General features: G+C 46.9%; 1 protein-coding gene across 15 annotated transcripts in view; it reads right to left on the minus strand.

Moving 5' to 3' along the window:
• The window catches only part of LOC142365682 (dymeclin-like), a 330,096-nt gene that overhangs the window by 176,265 nt on the left and 128,382 nt on the right, over window positions 1-25,449 (minus strand). For all 15 annotated transcript variants that reach the window (XR_012766545.1, XR_012766548.1, XR_012766546.1 and 12 more), the window contains one exon: window positions 18,563-18,688. Coding sequence is in view for 10 of the 15 variants with exons in the window: in XM_075446739.1 (XP_075302854.1) it covers window positions 18,563-18,688 (126 nt within the window). In the remaining 5 variants the exon portion in view is untranslated. The remainder of the gene's footprint in view (window positions 1-18,562; window positions 18,689-25,449) is intronic.

Genomic DNA, 25,449 nt, shown 5'->3' on the forward strand with positions numbered 1-25,449 from the left:
ATGCAATATGTGGATGATATTCTGATAGCAGCAGAAAGCAAGGAAGAATGTTTTGAAATTACTATCAGTTTATTGAATTTTCTGGGCCAAGGGGGATACAGAGTTTCCAGAAACAAGGCTGTCCTGGGTTCGGCCAGGACAGGGTTAATTTTCACCAGAATCCAGGAAGGGGCAGAGCATGGAGGGGGCTGACCCAACCGGGCCAAACAGAGCAGGGTATTCCATACCATGTGCTGTCATGCTGGGTTCTGGTGGGAGGGAGCAGGGCGGGGGGAACTCACTCACGGCTCGGGAGCGCACGGTGCCGGTCCGGTGTGGGAGAGCGGCTCTGTGGGTTGTGCGGTTTGTGTTGTGTTTTCCCCTTTTCTGTATCGTTGTTCTTCCTGTTCCCTTTGTTTGCTGTTCTGTTAAACTGCCCTTATCCCGACCCACCAGTTTCTGCCTGTTTCTTTCCATTATCCTCAGCACCGCGGCGGGGGGAGAGGCGGCCGCATGGCACTTTTGTTGCCGGCCGCAGCCAAACCAGAACATTAAATTTGGCACCCAAGCATGGGGCAGGGATAACGGCAGGGCTGAGCAGAGTGTATTGAAACAGATTTCTTAGATTTTGTTAAAATTTGTTATACGCATTTACTGTGTTAGTTAAACAGTTGCCGGTAAAAATGTTTCTGTCTTTGATCAGGTGGCTGTGGTTTTTGAATCCTTACTTGCTGTATGTGTTCACTGCTGTGCTGTTCATCATCGCTGGGAAAAGGATCAGGATCATGATTTTACTCTACTGTACGATATCGACTTATGACATGGTAACATCACTGTGCATGAAATTAGGCTTGTATTTGCATGCGGCACTGCGGTCATTTCCGTATCTCGGATCCTATGTCTTAGAATTTGTTAATAATCAAACCCAGCCTGTGGGGAAAACCGGAGGGGATACCTTCCCCCACTCTTTCGCCCCCCCTCTCTCCTTCAGGCTGTTCCTAAAGGCTTTTGAGAATTTCAAGTACCCGTGGGATGCTTAGGGCACCACTCTCCTTTTGTTCTGCCTCCTGAATGGGTTTTGGGTCTTGTTTAGGGTAAAACAAGTAGTTCAGAACATCATGCAGAGACCTGCCCCGGGGCTGGATAGCTCTGAGTGGCTGGGTGTGTGGGACAGCATGGGCAGGTGTCTAGGGCAGTGGGCACCCCCGGTGTCTTTGAAACTCACCCCTGAACAAATGCAGAATCCGGACAAACTAGTAAAATATCTGCAAAAAGTGTGCTGCCACCCTGGGAACTCCAGAGAGACACAAATCACAGCAATGTGCTGGGGTCTGGCCCACGCCTACCGAGCCCTGTTCAACCTGATTCAGTGCCCTAAAGGAGAAGGGGGGGGAAATGAAGCGGCAGGCACTGTGACTGGCGCTGCCCCCCCAACTGGCCCTGCAGCCCCTCCAGCCCAGCAGGCAGTCACAGTGCCCCCAACCAGCACCACCGCTGCTGCAGCCACTGGCGTTGTCCCGGCTTCCCCGGCGGGCACAGCAGTTGCTGCAGCTCTTGCTGCAGGCATCGCAGCTGAGCCCAGTGACCAACCTGTGCCTGTAGCAGTTGCCCCTGTAAAACTAAAGAAAGACGCAAAGAGAGCAGATCGCTCCGGGAGGGATGACAATGAGCCAGGGTCATCGCGGGAGATAGAGACAGAGATCATCACCCGGTCCCTGTCCCTGAGCGAGCTGCAAGACATGTGGAAAGATTTCAGCCGCCACCCAGGCAAGTGTTGGGGTTGATGTAGCTTGAGAGTTAGCATGACTAGGCCGCTTAAGCAAAACAGTTAGCATAAACGAACAGGCCGCTGGAAAGGGCAGGTAAGAATAGCAATTGAGAAAGCTCTGATAGTGCACATGATGTGGGTTAGCAAAAACAAGATGTGCTCAAGGATGTAGAGGCGGTCTGTTGCTATTAGCGTTAGTGCATAGTTACCAATGATAAGGGAATATGGGGTGCGTGAACAGCACGTGATTTATGTCTGTAGCCTATCCGAATAAGCGTGATCGCGTGTGCAGATATGAAAAATGTATATAACCACGCAAGCGGAGCAATAAATGGAATCAACTGTGCATTGTATAAATGTGTGAGAGTCGTTCCTGTCCCTGCATGGATGCTGAAACTCGGCATTGTGGTGACCCCGACGTGATACCGCAGCCGAAGAAGGCAGGGGACTGCCGGCTGGTGAGGTAAGCCGGGCTGCCCGAGAGAGGCAGGAGCAGATCCACGGCATGCCGGGGGGGCGTGAACATCAGCAGTATGGGTTCCAATGTATCAGTGTTGGAAAAGGCGGTGCAGAAAAGCCTGCCGGAATTGGCAGATCGAGCCAACGTGAAGTTAACTGAAGGAGAGATATCGGGTCTATTATTGTGGTACCGCAGACGAAAGCTGATAGCAACGACAGATCGGTTGTTCGACTTGGATGTGTGGCAGAGAATCGGGGACTCTGTGCAGGTCGGCAACAAAGAGGAGTGATTATTAGCCCATGTTTTTCGAGCTGTCAAAAGCATGATCAGCTGAAAGGAACGAAAGCTCAATTGAAAGATTTTACAGACAATTTTGAAAGAACAAAGTCTTGCAGTTTAAAATCCCTGAGGAAATCTTTACTTGGAAATCAGTGCATACAGCTTTAAATGGTCTAAAATTCACAGAAACTATCTTAGAAGCGGCTGCTACTCCTCCACCATTATCTCCAAAGCAAGGACAGAGCTGCAGTCTTTTGAAATTTAACCCCACATATGATGAAATTCCTAACCCAAAACGAGAAATGTGGGAGGTAAATCTGCCAGAACCTGACGATTCTTTAAATCCAGAGAAATGGGAAGTGGGGTGCAAAATCCGGCACCCCGAAAGTGTACAACAGGGTCCCTCTACAGCAATTGGCGTGTCCAACCTGAGATGAAAGCAGGGTGAATTCCAACATAAAACTGCACAGTCCATCAGACACAGCACAGCCCGCAACCCCAGCGGGCAAACGGCAGCGCGGCGCAGCCCCAACCCCTCCCTTGTCTCTTCCTCCCTTGTCTCAGCCGTGGAGAAATTGGCCCAGGAGGTCCAGCAAATCAAAGAGAGCATGTCTTACTCCCCACCTGTTCGGGCCAGCATCTCAGCTATTAGGGGCAAGCGTTCCTCTGCTCAGGAGAGAGAATACAGAGGCTACACACCATGGGGCACCCTGTGGTTTTACCTGCGTGACCACGGAGAGGACATGAGGAAGTGGGATGGAAAACCCACCTCAAGTCTAGAGGCACGAGTGCGTGAGTTGCGAGGTAAAACAATCACCACAGGGGATTCTGTTAGGAAAAATGCCGCTCCAGTTTCCAGCAGCCAGCTCTCCAGACCAGGTAGGCAGTTTGATCTTGATTCCAATCCTCTGGAGGGGACCTCCAAGTCATTCTTACAGCAAGTGAGCAGCAAATTCTCTGACGAGGATTAGAGGGGCCCTGCCTCCAGCCAGGTGGAGGAAAGGGACAACCGCGTTTATTGGACGGTGTGGATTCGGTGGCCTGGCACGTCAGATCCACAAGAGTAGAAAGCTCTAGTGCACACTGGTGCACAGTGTACTTTAATGCCATCAGATTTCAAAGGGTCAGAGTCCATTTGCATTTCTGGAGTGACAGGGGGGTCCCAAGAGCTGAGTGTAGAAGTGGAAGCTACTGAAGGTGAAGGGCTCTGGAGCAGAGGCTCGCGCCGAGGGACCCTTTCTCCAGTGGCAAAACTGCAGCGGCGAGGCGGCAAAAAGCGCAGAGAGAGAGAGGGAGAGAGAGAGAGAGAGAGAGAGAGAGAGGAGACCCCAGCCCCCCCCCCCCAACCCAGCGGGAAAGCGGGAGGTGCCAACGAGTGGCAGCTCTGACTCAGCGGGGGCAGAGTCGAGTGTGACAGCTACCCTCACGGATAAGGGCAGCCCCCAGGGAGAGTGAGCGACCAGGAGCGCGGGCGAACACAGCCGGCAAACAGAGCCGGCAAACAGAGCCGGCGAAGCAGCCCGGGAGCGGCGCGGCAGTTCGTGCAGGCAGGGCGAGCAGGGAAGGCGAGCAGGCAGGGTGCAGCCGCCCCTCCTGGCAACTCAAGTAGTGGGTATTGCCTGTCCAGGAGATATTCTAGCCATGGTTACCACCCGTGGTAAAGCTGTTGCTAGAAGGAGTGTGGGGACCCAGACGGAGGCCCCACGCAAGAACACAAGTGTCCAGGTCTCTGGCTGCAGGGAGTGCCTGAGCCTGGCGCTCGTACCGGAGGACAGCAGAGACAACGGCTGTGTTCGGTGCGAGCAGGTGAATGATCTGCTCAGCCTGGTGGCAGAGCTGAAAGAGGAAGTGGAGAGGTTGAGGAGCATCCTGGAGTGTGAGAGGGAGATCGACTGGTGGAGACGCTCCCTGCCCTCCCTGAGGCAGAGGCAGCAGGAGGTGGCTCCACGAAAAGCAGAGAACCCCCTACCCTCTTGCCACCGAGCAGAAAGACGGGACCTAAGAGATGGGGGAGAATGGAAACGGGTCCCTGCTCGGGGCGGCAAGCGAATCTCCCCCCGGCCTCCCTCACCTGCCCAGTTGCCCTTAACCAACAGATACGGGGCTCTGGAATGTGAGGGACCGGCCACAGAGGATGTGGGTGAAGGTGAAGCTCCATGCAGGGGTTGCCTAGAACGAGTCAGACAGCCCCATGTATTACAACTGCTTCAGCTAAGAAAAAAAGGAGGGTCATTGTCATAGGTGATTCCCTTCTGAGGGGAACAGAGGGCCCGATCTGCCGACCGGACCCATCCCACAGGGAAGTCTGCTGCCTCCCTGGGGCCCGGGTTAGGGATGCTGCTAAGAAACTCCCTGGTCTGGTGCAGCCTTCTGATTACTACCCCCTCTTGGTAATACAGGTTGGCGGGGACGAGATAGCAGAGAGAAGTCCCAAGGCTATCAAAAGGGACTTCAGGGCACTGGGGCGACTGGTTGAGGGATCAGGGGCGCAGGTGGTGTTTTCCTCCATCCCATCAGTGGCAGGGAACAGCACTGAAAGGGGCAGGACAACTCACCTGGTTAACAGGTGGCTCAGGGACTGGTGCCATCGGTTAAATTTTGGCTTCTTTGATCATGGGGAGGTGTACACAGCACCGGGCCTGCTGGCGACAGGTGGAACTCAGCTATCCAAAGGGGAAAAAGGATTCTTGGCCATGAGCTGGCGGGGCTCATTGAGAGGGCTTTAAACTAGGTTCGAAGGGGGAAGGGGACATCGCCCAGCTCACTAGGGATGAGCCTAGGGTTGGTGTGCCAGGGTCAGGGGTGAGACTGACAGCCCAGCTCAAGTGTGTCTATACCAACGCACGTAGCATGGGCAATAAACAGGAGGAGCTGGAAGCCATTATACAGCAGGACGGCTACGACTTGGTCGCCATCACAGAAACATGGTGGTACAGCTCGCATGACTGGCATGCTGTCATGGATGGCTACAGACTCTTTAGGAAAGACAGGCCAACAAGGAGAGGTGGGGGAGTTGCTCTATATGTGAGGGAGCAACTGGAATGCATTGAGCTTGGCCTGGGGGCAAATGAGGAACGAGTTGAGAGCTTGTGGGTTAGAATTAAGGGACAGGCTCACAAGGGTGACATTACGGTGGGTGTGTACTACAGGCCACCTGACCAGGAGGAGGAAATTGATGAGGCCTTCTACAGGCAGCTGCAAGCAGCCTCACAGTCACAGGCCCTGGTTCTCATGGGGGACTTCAACCACCCTGACATCAGCTGGGAAGACCATACAGCTAGGCATTCGCAATCCAGGAGGTTCCTACAGAGCATCGATGATAACTTTCTGATGCAAGTGGTGGAGGAACCAACAAGGAAAGGCGCGTTGCTGGACCTTGTATTAACAAACAAGGAGGGACTGGTGGAGGATGTGAAGGTCGGAGGTAGACTCGGCTGCAGTGACCATGAAATGGTCGAGTTCAGGATCCTGCGTGGAGGAAGCAGGGCGATAAGCAGGATCAAAACCCTGGACCTCAGGAGGGCTGACTTTGCCCTCTTCAAGGAGCTACTGGGAGGAATCCCGTGGGCCAGGGCTCTCGAAGGCAGGGGGGTCCATGAGTGCTGGTCGCTCTTTAAATTACACTTCCTCCATGCTCAGGATTGGTGCATCCCCCTGAGAAAGAAATCGAGCAAAGGAGGCAGGAGACCTGCATGGTTAAACAAGGAGCTTCTAGCGGAGATCAGGCAGAAGAGAAAGGTCCATGGAATGTGGAAAGAGGGACAGGCCACTTGGGAAGAGTACAGAAACGTGGTCAGAGCATGCAGGGATGCGACGAGGAAGGCCAAGGCTCACCTGGAATTGAAGCTGGCAAGGGATGTCAAAAACAACAAGAAGGGCTTCTTCAACTACATCAGCAGCAAAAGGAAGGCTAGGGACAACGTGGGGCCGCTGCTGAATGAGGCGGGTGTCCTGGTGACGGAGGATGCGGAGAAGGCAGAGCTACTGAATGCCTTCTTTGCTTCAGTCTTCAGTGCTAAGACTGGCCCTCAGGAATCCCAGGCCCAGGTGGTAAGAGAAGAAGCCTACAAAGAGAACGACTTTCCCTTGGTCGAGGAGGACAGTGTGAGGGATCGCTTAAGCGATCTGGATGTCCACAAATCCATGGGCCCCGATGGAATGCACCCACGAGTGCTGAGGGAGCTGGCGGATGTCATTGCTGAGCCACTCTCCATCATCTTTGAGAGGTCCTGGAGGACAGGAGAGGTGCCCGAGGACTGGAGAAAGGCCAATGTCACTCCAATCTTCAAAAAGGGCAAGAAGGAGGACCCAGGGAACTACAGGCCGGTCAGCCTCACCTCCATCCCGGGAAAGGTGATGGAGCAGCTTATCCTGGAGGCCATCATCAAGCAAGAGGAAGAAAAGAAGGTTATCAGGAGTAGTCAGCATGGATTCACCAAGGGGAAATCATGCCTGACCAATCTGATAGCTTTCTACGATGACATGACTGGCTGGGTAGACGAAGGGAGAGCCGTGGATGTTATCTACCTTGACTTCAGCAAGGCTTTCGACACAGTCTCCCATAATATCCTCCTAGGGAAGCTGAGGAAGTGTGGGCTGGATGAGTGGTCGGTGAAGTGGATAGAGAACTGGCTGAATGGCAGAACTCAGAGGGTTGTCATCAGCGGCGCTGAGTCTAGTTGGAGGCTGGTGACAAGTGGTGTCCCTCAGGGGTCAGTACTGGGCCCAGTCTTGTTTAACTTCTTCATCAATGACCTGGATGAAGAGTTAGAATGTACCCTCAGCAAGTTTGCTGACGACACCAAACTGGGAGGTGTGGTAGATACACCAGAAGGCTGTGCTGCCATTCAGCGTGACCTGGATAGGCTGGAGAGCTGGGCAGAGAGGAACCTGATGAGGTTCAACAAGGGCAAGTGCAGGGTCCTGCACCTGGGGAGGAACAACCTCATGCACCAGTACAGGCTTGGGGTGGACCTGCTGGAGAGCAGGTCTGCGGAGAGGGACCTGGGTGTCCTGGTGGACGACAGGTTAACCATGAGCCAGCAGTGTGCCCTGGCTGCCAAGAAAGCCAATGGGATCCTGGGGTGCATCAAGAAGAGTGTGGCCAGCAGGACAAGGGAGGTTCTCCTTCCCCTCTACACTGCCCTGGTGAGGTCTCATCTGGAGTACTGTGTCCAGTTCTGGGCTCCCCAGTTCAAGAAGGATGAAGAGCTACTGGAGAGAGTCCAGCGGAGGGCTACAAGGATGGTGAGGGGACTGGAGCATCTCCACTACGAGGAGAGGTTGAGGGAACTGGGCTTGTTCAGCCTGAAGAAGAGAAGGCTGCGAGGGGACCTTATAAATGCCTACAAATATCTGAAGGGTGGGTGTCAGGAGGATGGGGCCAAGCTCTTTTCAGTGGTGCCCAGTGACAGGACAAGGGGCAATGGGCACAAACTGAAGCAGAGGAAGTTCCGTCTGAACATGAGGAGGAACTTCTTCTCTCTGAGGGTGACGGAGCACTGGAACAGGCTGCCCAGGGAGGTTGTGGAGTCTCCTTCTCTGGAGATATTCAAGACCCGCCTGGACAAGATCCTGTGCAGCCTACTGTAGGTGACCCTGCTTCGGCAGGGGGGTTGGACTAGATGACCCACAGAGGTCCCTTCCAACCCCTACTATTCTGTGATTCTGTGACCCCTGGGGTTTTGGAGCCGGGGATACAAAGGATCCAAGGCCCGCTATACTCCCACTGAAAAAGATATTCTGGCAGCATATGAAGGCGTTCGAGCTGCTTCGGAAGTGGTTGGCACTGAAGCACAGCTCCTCCTAGCACCACGATTGCCGGACCTGGGCTGGATGTCCAAAGAGAGGGTCCCCTCTACGCATCATGCCACCGATGCTACGTGGAGTAAGTGGGTCGCTCTGATCACCCAGAGTGCCCGAATGGGAAACCCCAGTCGCCCAGGAATTCTGGAGGTAATCATGGACTGGCCAGAAGGCAAAGATTTTGGAGCATCGCCAGAGGAGGAGGTGACACGTGCTGAAGAGGCCCCACTGTATAACCAGCTGCCAGAAGATAAGAAACAGTATGCCCTGTTCATGGATGGGTCCTGTCGCATTGTGGGGAAGCAGCGGAGGTGGAAGGCTGCTGTATGGAGCCCTACACGACAAGTCGCGGAAACTGCCGAGGGAGAAGGTGAGTCGAGCCAGTTTGCAGAGGTGAAAGCCATCCAGCTGGCTTTGGAGATTGCCAGTCGAGAGAAGTGGCCAGTGTTCTATCTTTACACCGAATCCTGGATGGTGGCCAATGCCTTGTGGGGGTGGCTGCAGCAATGGAAGAAGAACAACTGGCAGCGCAGAGGCAAACCTATCTGGGCTGCCCCATTGTGGCAAGATATTGCTGCCCGTCTGGAGCAGTTGGTTGTAAAAGTCCGTCACGTGGACGCCCACGTCCCTAAGTGTCGGGCCACTGAAGAACATCAGAACAACCAGCAGGTGGATCAGGCTGCCAAGATTGAAGTGGCTCAGGTGGATCTGGACTGGCAACATAAGGGTGAACTGTTTATAGCTGGGTGGGCCCATGACACCTCGGGCCACCAAGGAAGAGATGCGACATATAGGTGGGCTCGTGATCGAGGGGTGGACTTGACCATGGACACCATCGCACAGGTTATCCATCAATGTGAAACATGCGCTGCAATCAAGCAAGCCAAGCGGGTAAAGCCTCAGTGGTGTGGAGGACGATGGCTAAAATATAAATATGGGGAGGCTTGGCAGATTGACTACATCACACTGCCACAATCCCGCCAAGGCAAGCGCTATGTGCTCACAATGGTGGAGGCAACCACCGGATGGCTGGAAACCTACCCTGTGCCCCATGCCACCACCTGGAATACCATCCTGGGCCTGGAAAAACAAGTCCTGTGGCGACATGGCACTCCCGAAAGAATTGAGTCGGACAACGGGACTCACATTCGTAACAGCCTCATAGACACCTGGGCCAAAGAACACGGTATGGAGTGGGTGTATCACATCCCCTACCATGCACCAGCCTCTGGAAAGATTGAGCTCTGGAAAGAAGGAGCTGAGAGCTTTCTTGGGGATGATTGGATGGTGTCGACTTTGGATTCCAGACTATGGACTATATGTGAAACCACTCTATGAACCTTTAAGAGAATCCAAAGACTTGTATCTGACATGGACACCTGAATGCCAAAAATCATTTAGGGAACTTAAAAAGGCATTGATGATGGCCCCTGCCTTGGGTTTACCTGATCTAACCAAACCTTTTGAGCTGTTTGTACATGAGAGGCAACACCTGGCCCTTGGAGTGGTGGCACAACGTCTGGGATCCTGGAAGCGACCAGTAATATACTTCTCTAAACAACTTGACAACGTGAGTAAAGGATGGCCGGGATGTTTACGCACTGTGGCAGCAACGGTATTGCTGATTCAGGAAGCTCGAAAATTGACTATGGGCCAAAAGATGGTGGTATATGTACCACACATGGTGATAACCGTTTTAGAACAAAAGGGGGGTCATTGGTTATCCCCCAGCAGAATGCTGAAATATCAGGTTGTCTTGCTGGAACAAGACGATGTGGAATTAAAAACCACAACTATTGTAAATCCAGCAATGTTTCTGTTGACGGAAAATCCGACAGAAAGTCTAGAACATGACTTCCTGCTAACTGTTGAACAAGTCTATTCCAGCAGATCGGACCTGAAAGATGAACCTCTGGAAAATCCTTATTTGGAGTTATTTACGGATGTGAGCAGCTTTGTGAAAGAAGGAAGACGAACTGCCGGATATGCTGTTGTCACCACCACCGAGGTACTGGATTCAGGAACGCTGCCTGCAAATACCTCGGCACAGAAAGCAGAACTGGTGGCGTTGAAGCAAGCCTTGCGAATGGCAGAAGGAAAGAGGGTAAATATATGGACTGATTCCAAGTATGCATTTGGTGTGATTCATGCTCATGGGGCTATCTGGAAAGAAAGAAGACTGCTCTCAGCCTGAGAATCATCAATAAAACATAAAGAAGAAATCCTCCAGCTCCTAGAAGAGGTGCAGAAGCCAAAGGAAGTGGCGGTAATGCATTGCAAAGCTCATCAATTTGGTCAGACAGCTGTAAACATAGGTAATCGAGTGGCGGACAAAACGGCAAAAGAGGCTGCGGAACGAGGTATCCTTGCACTAGTACCAGTAAAACAGGTAAAAATCCCAAATCTGAAACCAAAATACAGTAAATTGCATGAACAATTGGCAGAACAATTGAAAGCATCACAAAGTACAGAAGGGTGGTGGGTAACGCCAGAAAAACAGGTAATAGTAACCCCGCAAGTCATGTTAGAACTTGCGAAAAAAAAGCATGCGCAGACACATTGGGGTGTAGAGGCTATGGTCTCAAGTTTAAAATCATCTGTAGTGTGTGTAGGAATGACAGGAATAATTAAATCGATAGTGGCCAAGTGTCCCATTTGTCTCAAAAATAATCCCTTAAATCAGAAAAAAGCACCCTTTGGAGTTATGAAACAAGGTAATTCCCCAGGAGACTATTGGCAGGTTGATTTTTCTGAATTGCCCAGGCAAAATGAATTTAAGTACTTATTAATATTAATTGATACATTTTCTGGATGGCCGGAAGCCTTTCCTTGTCACACCAACAAAGCAAGAGAAGTGGTTAAAATATTGCTAAAAGAAATAATACCAAGATTTGGAGTACCAATGAGCATGTCTTCTGATAGGGGACCACATTTTGTAGCAGAAATAGTTCAACAAGTAAGTAAAATTTTAGGAATAAATTGGGATTTACATACCCCCTGGAGGCCGCAATCAAGTGGGAAAATTGAAAGGATAAACCAAACATTAAAAAGACAAATAAGATTTGTCAAGAAGAATCTTTAAAATAGCCACAAGCCTTACCATTAGCACTCCTGAGAATCAGAATCCAACCAAGATCTAAAGATGGTGTAAGTCCATACAAAATCTTGTATGGCAGACCTTATCAAACTCCTCTAATCCCAGGGGATATGAAAATAGCAGGGGAAACAGATTTTAAAATGTATTTGATTTCTTTAGGAAAAACCCTCAAAGCACTCCAAAAATACCTTGTGCTGACCAGATCGTTTGCTTTGGATACACCTGTGCGTCAATATCCACCAGGTGATTTTTGTGTATATAAAGACTTGGAACTCTGAACCACTGCAGGAGAAGTGGAAGGGACCTTTCCAGGTACTGTTAACAACTTACACTGCTATCAAATTAGAAGGAGTGGAACCGTGGGTACACTATACTCAAATGAAGAAGGCCCCGTCATGGAGAATCATCAATAGAGATCCAGAGACTGCAAAACTGATCTTACAATATGTCTAAAAGGGGGGCTATCATTGTAAAATATGGAAAAAATGAATTCTGACCTGGAGACTGATGATGATGGGAGCATTGTTTAAAGTATTAAAAGTGAAAACAAGAAGTAAGGATCGGCTGTCAATAAAAGCAGAACAGTTAATATACTTCCCAAGAACTCTGGAAGAAAATTGGCTTGACAAAATTTTCAATGGATTGGGGTGGAATCTGAGTTCCTGGGTAAAATCCTTAATTAGTACTAAACTACATTTGTCAATCGTATTTTTAGTGATATTACTCATTTATTATTGTTTAAAAAGGAACTCACCAATAAAACAGCCTTCAATTGAATGATTATTCAGACAGTAGCCAAAAAACAAAATTTAAGTGATTCGGTCACGACGCTCCCACCATCATATAGTGGATAGTGGATAATTGAATTGTTATAAAATCATTATTGACAGTAGAGTATTGAATTAGTGTATAACTAAAATATAATTTAATTTAGGATGGAAGTAATGAAAAGATGTTTATTTCAAAACTTCCAAAGGGGGGAAATGTCACCAGGGTGATAGAATCAGTTGACCATAAACATGAACAATGTTGCTATGTCCCTTGTACAGCCCTACCCACCTGGACATTAGGTCTGGGAACAGAGGGTCTAGTCTCTAGGTAACCATTAACACTAACCATAGTGGGTAATTGTGTTTCTGTCAAGAGAAATGATGGATTGTGGTTCTGTGAAACGGACTGAAGAGACTGACCAGGACTGCCAAGATTGTGAGCCGAGCAGGCAAAAGGTAATTCCGGCAGGGGAGATCGCGACCACCGACTCACTGGCCCCCTACTCAAGTAATACCACCTACTCAAAAAGAAACAATAGAAGAGGGTAACTGAGACTGCGCAACCATTTACGTAAGAAGCGAGAAAAGTTTACACCAATCGCCAAAGAGAATAATACTGAATATGCATGCATAGAATAAATATGTATATCTTTGATCTGTATAAACTGCATGGAAAAGGTATGAGGTATGCACGTTTGGTGAAATTATCCCCTGTGCATCCAGCGCTGCAATAAAGAATGCCTGCCTTTTAACACTACATTGGGATTACGAGGTTTATTCCCGGATTTTCGGTTACGCTGTTATCCCAGCACCGCAGCAGCCAGGTGGCAATGTGCTCGCCTGGGTGGCGGCTGAAATCTTTCCGCATGTCTCGCAGTTCGCTCAGGAACAGGGACCGGGTGATGATCTCTGTCTCTATCTCCCGCGATGACCCTGGCTCATTGTCATCCCTCCCAGAGCGATCTGCTCTCTTTGCGTCTTTCTTTAGTTTTACAGGGGCGACTGCTACAGGCACAGGTTGGTCATTGGGCTCAGCCGCGATGCCTGCTGCTGGAGCTGGGGCTGGAGCAGCTGCTGTGCCCGCCGGGAAAACCGGGGCAGGCCCTGCAGCTGTGGCTGCAGCAGCGGTGGTGCCGGTTGGGGGGGCTGTGACTGCCTGCTGGGCTGGAGGGGCTGCAGGGCCGGCTGGGGGGGCAGTGCCACTCGCAGTGCCTGCTGCTTCGCTTCTCCCCCCTTCCCCTTTAGGGCACTGAACAGTGTTGAACATGGCAGCTCGGTAGGCATGGGCCAGACCCCAGCACATTGCTGTGATTTGTGTCTCTCTGGAGTTCCCAGGGTGGCAGCACACTTTTTGCAGATATTTTACTAGTTTGTCCGGATTCTGCACTTCCTCAAGGGTGAGTTTCAAAGACACCGGGGGTGCCCACTGCACTAGGTACTTGCCCATGCTGTCCCACACACCCAGCCACTCACAGCTATCCAGCCCCGGGGCAGGTCTCTGCATGATGTTCTTAACGACTTGTTTAACCCTAAACAAAACCTGAAACCCATTCAGGAGGCAGAACAATAGAAACACACTGCCCTGAGCATCCCAAGGGTACTCGAAATTCCAAAAGCCGTTAGGAACAGCCTGAAGGAGAGAGGGGGGGCGAAAGTGTGGGGGAAGGTATCCCCTCTGGTTTTCCCCACAGGCTGGGTTTGATTATTAACAAATTCTAAGACATAGGATCCGAGGTATGGAAATGACCGCAGTGCCGCATACAAATACAAGCCTAATTTCATGAACAGTGATGTTACCATGTCATAAGTCGATATCGTACAGTAGAGTAAAATCATGATCCTGATCCTTTTCCTAGCGATGATGAACAGCACAGCAGTGAACACATACAGCAAGTAAGGATTCAAATACCACAGCCACCTGATCAAAGACAGAAACATTTTTACCGGCAACTGTTTAACTAACACAATAAATGCGTATAACAAATTTTAACAAAATCTAAGAAAGCTGTTTCAACAGACTCTGCTCAGCCCTGCCGTTATCCCCACCCCACGCTTGGGTGCCAAATTTAATGTTCTGGTTTGGCTGCGGCCGGCAACAAAAGCGCCACGCGGCCGCCCCTCCCCCCGCCGCGGTGCGGAGGAGAATGGAAAGAAACAGGCAGAAACTGGTGGGTCGGGATAAGGGCAGTTTAACAGAACAGCAAACAAAGGGAACAGGAACAATAACGATACAGAAAAGGGGAATACACAAAACAAAACCGCATAACCCACAGAGCCGCTCTCCCGCACCGGACCGGCGCCGCGCGCTCCCGAGCCGTGAGTGAGTTCCCGCCGCCCAGCTCCCCCCCCACCGGAACCCAGCATGACGGCACATGGTATGGAATACCCGGCTCTGTTTGGTCAGGTTGGGGTTAGGTCAGCCTGCCCGGCTGTGCCCCTTCCTGGATTCCGGTGAAAATTAACCCTGTTCTGGCCAAACCCAGGACAACAGTCAAGGCTGAGGAATAAATAGGAAACATGAAATCACTACAAGAAAGGTGTCCCGATATAGAAGGTTAGGATGGATGCAGAAACAGGCATAATTTCTGGTTACAACAAGTCACTAATCCTATTTTAAGACAAAGTGATGATGGTATAAAACGAACCTAAGTTACCCAAGGAGTTTCAGTGAGCAAGGACAACTAGTCAGGATGGACAGCCAAGACAATGAACAGGCATAGCCTGAAAGATAAAATAAAATCTATGCGTATTTTCACAAAACAGGCAACGGAAAAGTTAAAAAGCTGCTATTTATGTAATTAATGGATTACATATACGAACTTCATTGCAAGAAGACACTAGAGGAGAGCTTGATCACCCCACAGCTGCTAAACATAAACCTATGAACAGATATAGCAAGTAAGCGGGTTACTTCACAACTGCAAAGTGCTACAATAAGTGTAGACGGCGACTTTGGTTGCAATTAATTGTGATTTTATAAAAGCAGCTTATTTATGATTATATGAGTATATCTGTTTTCAAGAGAAGATTTTATATAAAGAAATACATAAACCACTTTGACAATGAAAAATATCTGAAGCTGAGCACTTGAACCTTACAGAAGAAAAATATACTGTTATTTGAAGAACCATTCGTGACCATTAAGTAATGGTTACATTCTGTAATATATAATGTCCTGTGCAGCCTGCTCTGGGTGACCCTGTTTCGGCAGGGGGGTTGGACTAGATGACCCACAGAGGTCCCTTCCAACCCCTAACATTCTGTGATTCTGTGATAACAGTGCTAAGCTGTGGTTGCACGTTTCATTTCCTCACTTCTGAATGCTTAAATTATTGAAAATTTAACAGACTCTTTAAAACAAATTATAACTATGAAAATGAGTAGTATAAAATACTATTTGTTCTGACATGACGCACAATGTAAATCCAAACCAATAGTACATAACGGGACATATTTCCAGATGCTCATTGAAAAGCACAAATTTCACTAAATTCACTTTAAAACCCCCAAGGGTTGGGGTTTTTTTCCCCTCTAAGACAAAATACACCTACCCCGACAAAAAAGATCAACTTACTGATTCAATCTCTAATAAGCTATTTCTGATAGTCTCTCATTTACGAGTGAAATAGCAAAGCAACCTCCTCCCACAAATAAAACGAGGCCCATGCTTCCTCCCACCCCCTTTGGTGCTATTTTGTGGGGCACATCCCTGTATGTTACCAAAGTGGGAGTTCCTAGATCTGCACTATGATGGAACTCAGGAGTCTGGGGTCCCATCATGTGTAATTGCTAAAATTTGATAAATATTTGCAGTGAATAAGAGTTTCATTACAGTTGTGTAACCGACACTAGATGTTCACATTCTACAGCAATATTTCTACAGCTTTCCTGACTCCATTCATTTTGCTGCCCTGTAATACCCTCCCCCAGCCTTTAGCAGATGTGGAGTTTATAGCTAAGAAAGTATGAGACTAATTTCTTACTATAGACTGTGGTTTCACAGAATCACAGAATGTTAGGGTAACTTGGTCATTCATACCTGGAAACATCTCTTTAAATAATTCAAAAAGATGGGTGAGGGGAAGTGACGTATCCGTAAGATTTCTGAATCCTTCTTCCACAAAGGGGGGTGCTAACTATACCTATTGCCCATCACGGGATCTGCAGGAACCCCCTACCCATCCATCCACTCCACAATGGTTCACAAGATAGGATGCAATGCTCACATTTGTACTTTGATATTCACATCCCTCTAGGAAGTTCAGGAATGCCAAAGATAAAGGAGATCAAGAAGATAATTTTTTTTTTTTTTTTAAGTATAACAGAATGTGGTTTTTCTACAGATAAAGAATCCTTTCTGTAAGGAATACTGAAGAGTTGGTATCACAGTCATCAACACTCCTGTCTACATCATCATTTATTTAGGTGACTTTCAGAATGCATAGTTGATGTTTTGACAAGGGGAGACCTCCTCTTTCTCCTTCACTGCACCCAATCCAGTCACCTGACACCAAGATTACGAGCATGGAGAAAGAAAAACCACCCAAATCCAAGCACCCAAGGGAGGGAAAGCACTCTTCTTAGCCTCCAAGTTCGCCCTCTCCTTCAGCATGAAACGTGCCCCCATCCATCAAAGAATGGAGAAAAGGGTAAGAGAAAGAATAGTAAGGAAAAGAAGAGCAGAGGAAGAAGAATTAAGGTTATCCCACATCTACCCTCTGCAGTGCCACAGCACTCTATTGGCTTTTGATGGTAAAAGTTTCCATTTTCACAGCTTTTTCTGCAGCAGGGCTGACAGGAGAAGATCACGTGGACAGGTCTGAGGGCTCAGCCACTTCCCAGACACCTCTCACTACCGAGCTAAAAAGCAAAACTAGCAAAACTCTGGCCACATAATGCTCTTAATCAATGTATGCTTCTCAACAGACGCTATGGAGCAAAGGCGGGACTGAAAAAATCAGTGCAGGGTACTCGGGTGGGCTTTGGTTTTGTTTTTATCGAAATGGAAGCTGTAAACTAATACCCACATTGCATGGAAAATACTACAAATACATCGGCAGGGTTAGCTGCAAAGGAAAGAACAAACCAGACAAGAAAACTCAATTTCTGTTCTCATTCCACAGCTGGATCCTCATTAACAATTTTAGGGAAATCTTTCACTTTTACCTATCCAGTCAGGAATCTAGTGAAAGGCCACGTGTAAAGCCTTTAAAATGAATGAAGGATGATGGGGGAAGAGACTGAGGCAGGAGTGAAAACTTGTCTGCTGCACTCTAACCCTCAACAAGCTCAATTTCTGAGAGCACATCAATGACTTGATGATATGGAACCCAAAAATACACACCACACGCGTACATGCACGGTGCGTACGTGTAGGTTCAAGGCACATGAAGGTGAAGCAGAAGAAAGTTCCGGGAAAATGCTGCTCCAGTCATCTGCATGGTTGCTATAGGTGCTCCTCCTAAAAGGTACTCCCAGGAAATCGCATCTAAACATCACTTCTTCTTGCTTTCTACACACAGACCTAGAGGAAATAATCTGAAATTTCAGACTAAATACTTTAAGACTCTACCGCTTGGCACCAAGAAAAAAAATGCCAGTTCTCTCCAAAACAGGCTGGAAATTTACCTGGGAGAAGAATTCCGTGCAGATACCTTGCAACTTGCTTCCAGCTCTTTGCATTTCATTAATGTCACATAACCCCAACAGAGAGTTTCCATGTCCCAGCCAAAAAAAATTGCATAAAATCAGTGCAGTTACCTTCTGTGCTATCATAGCTTTAGAAGCAAGGAAATTAGAACGTAATCATCCAGGGTGTTCTCCAGCACAGATGGTCAAGGCCCATCAAAGCTAGTCAAAATTTGGATCGTATTATCTGAACAACATAAAATAAGATACTAATCTAGCGGAAAGAGAGAAAAAGAAATGCCAAGGAAGGAAGTAACATTCAATCTGGAAAATAAAACTCCAACTCAAAGCTCCTCTCAGCTGCATCACCCTTGTTAAGCAGAGTTTTTCATGAGAAATACAGAAGGTTTTCTAGTTTTCTCTCTCTTCTAGCCCCTCTCGTTCCACAGCAAACACTCAGCATCTCTGAGGCAGCCTGCCTGGCTATTACTATGTTTATTTGCAACACAAAACACCAAAAAAAAGACAGAAAAAGAGGTATACGCAGCATCTCCCTTACAAGAAGGAGCAGATTCATTCACTTCACTCAGGAAAGTTCTGAACTGACTCTTCTAACTTCGGGTCACCAGTTCTTACGAAAGAAATATGCACATGCCATGAAATTTGGATGAACACAGTCTCTGCTGAGGAAACAGATATATGGATGCATCTTTCTAAAAAGAAATATTCAAACGATTTTTAGAGCTGAAGAATTATTTAGCAAGACAACAACTCACCACTTCATGAATGGATCGGTTGAAGCCATCGTCCTCTGTAAGGATCAGCAAAATGATAAGAGCCATGTAAACATGGTGTGAATTCCTTTCTTCGACGTGGTACAGAATTTCAAGAATTGGCAGAACCTTTCAGGAAAGAAAAACGTGTGTATTAATTTAGTCTCTCAAATACCTCAGACAACAAAGAGAGGAGCCACTAAACCTCCCGTGTATCACCCTGCTCTTAATAATGTAATCACAGTTTCTCCCTCTTGAAATAGCCCCCCCTAAACAGTGACGTACAGTGTCCAAACACCTTCCATCTGTTTTATTCTGTCTCTGCTAGAGGCTAAACAAATTCTTTCTTGTGGTCAGACATGGAATTTCAATTCCTAATAAATGAGATTTCCAGTCATACCAGTTACCATAGGCTCCAAAAGCTTTTGTTCCCCTCTAGACTATGGGAAAATAAAATTGTTAAACAAGATTTTCACCAGCTCAAACAGGAAAAAAAGTGTTTCTAACCATTTGTGCTACAAGTCTGGTCTGAAGGGACTCGCCTCATAAAATATAGCCGAGCATATCAGAGCTGAGGTGCACAGAGGCATTGTGAGACCTGAAACTCAGATCCCAGTTTGGTGTGTGGAGATAATCCCAAAAAAGAATGACTCTGGGTTGGGTTAAGACTGGAAAAGGCCTGTTTTTCCAATTCTAGATAATCTGCAGCCAAAGACAGCTGACATTACGATAAGAGTTCAGCCCAAGGTCTTGCAACATTTCCACCAGGATGAACAGCTTCAGCCAAAGTCTTGCAATAATAATGAAAATGAGATTTCATTGCAACAGCAAGCATACCTGAATGCTAGTCTAAAGTTAATCCAGATGCAAACGTTGTCTCTCTACCAACTGAAAATTAGCTTTCCACTGGCTCAGTACAACGTGGCTTCCCCAGGCTGCAGAAACAGGCCTAAATCGCAAAATACCCTGGAATAAGGAACTGGAGAAAACTCTCCATTCCAAGATAGCGGATGAGATGCAGAATTTGTTCCAAGCAGCTTCTAGACACCTAAAGACTTGCTGTTTTTCAAAACAGGCCGAGTGCAGCGGGATGAATCATGTGAAACCTATTCTAGTGAGCGCCCAGGACACCGAGTGCTTCACGAGCCTCTGAAGCTACCAGAATGTTCTCTTACAATCAACCAGTCCCAACCCAGTTGGAACGTATTAAAAACATAGACCAAGTTCTATTAAAACCAATGAGATTGATCTAAATGCTGCAGGCCACAAAAGCTTTTGACAAGATGATTTGGCCAGGGTCAAGACAATACCACAACAAAAGCAGGGGGGGGGGGAAATAAAAAATATATTTATACATTGCAAGCATCCTTCCTTTACCATTTCAAAGGATCCTTCAAAAGGAAGGATCATTGCATGGTTCCAACCCAAACCATTCCACGACCCTACGATTCTTCCTTTACCATTTCAAAGGCTCCTTCAAAAGGAAGGATCACAGAATCATAGAATGGTTCCCACCCAAACCATTCCATGACACTACTATCCTTCCTTTACCATTTCCAAGGATCCTTCACAAACCTCTCTCCTCAGTTAAAACTGAAGCTGGTGTCTTTGTGTTTTGTGAATACAAGTCTTGAGAGTAAAGACCAAGTTTTCCTTATCTGGAATGAGGAAGCAGAAAGAGCATTCCAACAGCTAAAGAAAAGGCTGATGGACGCCCCTGCTTTGGGATTGACAGACACTACTAAGCCCTTCTGGCTGTTCTCTCATGAAAAAAAGGGAATAGCCCTAGGAATCCTAACCCAAAATCTGGGACCGTATCGGAGGGCGGTGGCATACTTCTCTAAACAACTTGATGAAGTAAGCAAGGGTTGGCCTAGCTGCCTGAGGGCAGTAGCAGCAGTAGTGCTGAACATTCAAGAAGCACGTAAATTTACACTAGGCCAAAAGATTACAGTACCGGTATCTCATACTGTATCAGCAGTATTGGAGGTGAAGGGAGGGCACTGGCTCTCACCACAAAGATTTCTTAGATATCAAGCTATCCTGGTAGAGCAGGATGATGTGGAAATAGTGGTTACTAACATTGTCAATCCAGCATCTTTCCTCAGCGGGGCCACAGGGGAACCAGTATCGCACGACTGCTTGGAAACGATTGAAGCGGTATATTCCAGCTGACCTGATCTAAAAGAGGAGCCACTGGAAGACGCTGAAGATTGCTGGTACACTGACAGAAGCAGCTTTGTTCGACAAGGAGTCCCGCAAAGCAGGATACGCAGTAACCACTACAGATCAGGTAATCGAGTCCAAAGCCCTTGCCCCAAACACCTCAGCTCAAAAGGCAGAAATAATAGCCTTAACTCGAGCATTAGAACTAGCTAAAGGCAAGAAAATTAATATCTGGACGGATTCTAAATACGCCTTTGGGGTAGTCCATGCTCATGGAGCTGTGTGGAAAGAAAGAGGACTTTTGTCTACCCAAGGAAAACATATAAAACATGCTGAAGAAATTCTTAAGCTCCTGGAAGCAGTGCAGCTGCCCGAGAAAGTGGCTATTATGCATTGCAAAGCTCATCAGAAAGGAGACACCGCTCAGGAACTGGGCAACGCCATGGCGGACTGCGAGGCTAAATGAGTAGCGGAGAAGAGCGAATTGGGGGTGCAGTCTTTAGTCCCAGACGGTAAAGTACAAATTGATTGTGAACCCAAGTATTCTAAAGAAGATCAAAAATTAATTGAAGACCTAGGGGGAAAACCAAAGAAAAATAGGTAGGCAAAGACTCCACAAGGTAAAACAATAATACCATTTGCATTGTTATGGGCCGTAGTTATGCCAGAACATAGAAAATCTCATTAGGGAACAGAGGCCCTGTATAAATATTTGAACCGGCTGATAGTTGCCCAAAATCTATACACTACTATCAAGCAGGTAACACAACAATGCGGGGTTTGTTTACAGACTAACCCTAAGACGGGACCTAAAGCCCAACTAGAACAAATCGGGAAAGGTAATTACCCAGGGCAGCAGTGGCAAATTGATTTCTCAGAACTGCCAAGAAAAGGGGGGTTTCGATACCTGCTAGTCTTGACGGATACCTTTTCAGGATGGCCAGAAGCATTCCCTTGTCGAACTAATAAAGCTAGGGAAGTAACCAAGGTACTATTGCAAGAAATAATACTGAAATTTGGGGTTCCTGCAGTAATCTCAGCAGACAGAGGTTGACATTTTATTGCCAAGGTCATTCAACAAGTTAGTAAACTTTTGGGAACAGATTGGCAATTACATACCCCATATAATCCAAAATCAAGCGGTCAAGTGGAAAAATGAACCACCTAATTAAACTGCAAATTGTAAAATTGGGTCAGGAGGCTAACCTGTCTTGGCCCCAATCATTGCCATTAGCACTCCTGAGAATTAGAACCAAACCCAGAACCAAAGAAGGACTAAGTGCTTTCGAAATAATATACGGGAGGCCCTACATGGTACAGGCAGAAACATCAACTCAAGTTGGGGATGAGGTATTAACTAGCTATATAATAAGTTTGCAGAAGCAGCTTCGAAAAGTAGAGAAGCTGGTCTTAGGAACTAGAGCCCGAGGTCTTGATGGGCCTGTACATAATATTGAACCTGGTGACTATGTATATATCAGATCTCTTTTAGATTCTCCACTAGAACCGAAATGGGAAGGACCGTTCCAAGTGCTGCTGACATCCCACACAGCAGTCAAGATTAAGGAGCAGACATCCTGGATTCATCATACAAGGGTGAAGAAAGCTCCTCAGCAGCAATGGAAAACAATGTCCACTGGACCCTTGAAGCTCCGCATCCAAAGACGCTAACATGGACTAACCAAACTAAGCTAAGAACCTTTGCAATAATGTGGGTGGTAACTGTGCTGAAACCCATGAGAGTTGATCCTTGGGAATGGCCTTGGTCAAAGGCCTATTTTTGATATACAGGAATTATGAGAAAAGACTTAGCGGGAATGAATCTAGCAACTGTCATCATATATGACAACAGGGAATTGCAATTACATGAATCAGAATGGAAGCATTCGATGCACAGACGGAAGGTTGATAAAAGAAAAACAATCCACATAGGTTGCAGAATCTTTAGTGCTAGCAGTAGAAAAGATTTCCCTCCTTTAACCCAAGTGACTATGAGAAGATTTTCTGAACAAAGAACAGAACCCACAAGAGGTGGGGAACATTGTGCATCTGATGTTTGTTGGTTCAATTTTACTATAATTCAATCAGTATCTGTTGTCTGTTTAAAGAGCACTGGCAGAGGAGACAGAGCATTATCATTTAAATTTGGGTTGGACATATCACAGGAAAAGATTTCGACTACGGCTATGCCCGTGCCCATCACGGTGTCAACTTCTACACCCCAGAAAATGACAGCACCTTATGTATATGAAGTGGGTCCCTATATAGTTAAGCGTATGGGCAAACAGAAAATGACAGTTAATCCAGCATGGTCATTAAAGAAAGTGGAGCTAATAATGCAAATCAACATTTCTGCCATTCAACCAGCTTGCACCCCTTTCCTTCTGACCTCCTACGCAGGGTGGAAAACTTGGCTGAAAATGAGGATTCTCACATCTCAAAGGAGAAAAAGGGATACAACAGGCCTTGTGGGAACGAGTTTAGGAATTCTGAACAGTGTAGATTCCGAGGTGATGGCGAATAAGTTGTCCACCATTACGCAAGATTTAAGTAGAATACAACACCCGTTACGATCGTCACTCTTAGCCGTAGGTAATAACCAATATCTAGTGTCAGATTTACTACCCCAATGGGAAGGGCTAAATGAGAAAAGCCTGAGATCCATAGTTGAAGCTGTAGAAGCCACCCAGAATAGTACCTCCTTGGCCTTTAGCTGTGTTCAGGCTCAGTTATGGACACAATCTATGACAGCAGCTATTGTCAGGGAGGGAGAAAAAGGCATATTACCTCTGGAAATTCGAAAGGTAATTTGGGAAAATGCAACAGAATTTGAGAAGAACTCTCAGTCTTGGTGGAAATTACTTAATTTTACATATAATCCCTTTAATAACATAGCCACAGCATTTGTGTTAACAATATCCGAGGCCACCGTATATGACATTTATCCTATTGTTGCATTAGGGATATTCCTTAATGGGACTTTGGTTCACCCTTTGGAACATGAAAAATGGGCGAGACGAAGTAGGAATAGGTGGCTAACAGTTAATGTAGAAACATGCATTACGAGAGAACACCAAGGCTACATTTGTGAAGGAAATACATTACAGGCCCAAGATATTTGTTTAGATACTGAACAGAATGTCTGTCACTTTGAAATTTACCCAAAAGAATTAAGGAACACAGTAGTGGTGTATATAGGAGAAGGATGTGCATGTTTAAGAACTTCTTGTAACAAAATACAGATAGATGGGTCCATCAAGGCTATGAAGAATCATAGTAATATTTGTGTTTGTAATTTCAAGAAATTAAATGGCTGTGATTTCAACCATTCACCTCCAATTACGTCCTACCAGTTGATGAGGGCCAATTACACCTTGATACAAAAGTTACAACCTGTCCCCATAGGAATGAGTTTAAATTTAGTAAAGGAACTACTACAACACAAAGATTTAAAACAGTTGTTGAAACAAATTCAGGAAAGTGGAAGAACTTTAATTACGGTGCAGCATGAATAGAAAGAATATACCAGGTCATTGAGCAAGTAAAAAGGGACGGAGAACATCACTGGTGGGACATGTTTATAGGTAAATCTCCTTCCACTACAAAGATACTAAACGTGCTTATACATCCCATAATAGCTTTATTGATAACAATGGTCCTTCTCACAATAGCTAATCTTGTATTCTGGTGCAAATTAAGGAATATGATGGGAAAGCTTCAAGCCTTATCTGCTATGGAAATCGTCATGAGAAACATAAGTTAAAACAGTGACAGTGCCAAATATTTTGCCAAAATCCTTGAGGAGGGTAACTTTATAGCAAAAGAATTTGCAAAAGAAGAAAGAAAAGGGGGGACTTGATGTGGGGAATTGACAATTAGTTCAATTTTGCTATAGCTTTAGTTTAATTTCGTTGTATAATTTTGCATCTATGTTAAAGTAAGAGTTAAACACTGTTATTCAGTTTAGTTCTGCTCTTTGTAATCTTGCTAACAAGGACTGTTGTGGCTCAAATGTAGCTAACAAGGGCTGCTTGCGAGACAGACGAAGGGAAACAAGGACTGATAACCAGAACTTTGCTGTCTGTAAGAAGCAAGTCTCTAGCTGAAACTGGTTCTGTGGTGGGGGACTCAGCCAACACAGACAACTCAGGAATCTTTGAGCCAAAGGTGAAAGCACACAGCGAGGAAGACTACGAGCCTTCATCCAGAAGACCCCCACAGACGACCACCAGACGACACTGCGCAAGTGCTAAAGGGGGGTGGAGTATGATAATGAATTCCTAGAAATAATTACAATAGTCCAGCCTACTTAGATAAGCTTTGTAATAAATAGGTGCATGCTTCGTGACTCGGTGTGCAAGTTAGGAGGAGCGATCCCCCTTGCACCCGGCGCCGCAATAAACATACCTGCTTTATAACTCTCTGAGTTGTGAAGTTTGATTACGCACGTCAACGTCACTGCATTAGTCCACCCTTCAAACTATTTCCATCTCCAATATTTATACTTTACGCAGCTCTGCATCACGTAAGCTCAACGTCATTTCCAAGTCCGAGCATTACAATAAGCTGCGGGAAGCAATACCAAACTACCAAACAACCGCACTTACAACTTGACTTTGCAGGAAGAAGAACAAAAGCCTTTCTGAAGGTAACCAGGGGAACAACTTCCGAGTTCCAAAGACAGCTCCCGAATGCCCGTGTATTCCTTCAGAATGGCCCGACAT

This window comes from Opisthocomus hoazin, chromosome W (assembly GCF_030867145.1).
Source record: "Opisthocomus hoazin isolate bOpiHoa1 chromosome W, bOpiHoa1.hap1, whole genome shotgun sequence".
Classification (NCBI taxonomy): domain Eukaryota; kingdom Metazoa; phylum Chordata; class Aves; order Opisthocomiformes; family Opisthocomidae; genus Opisthocomus; species Opisthocomus hoazin.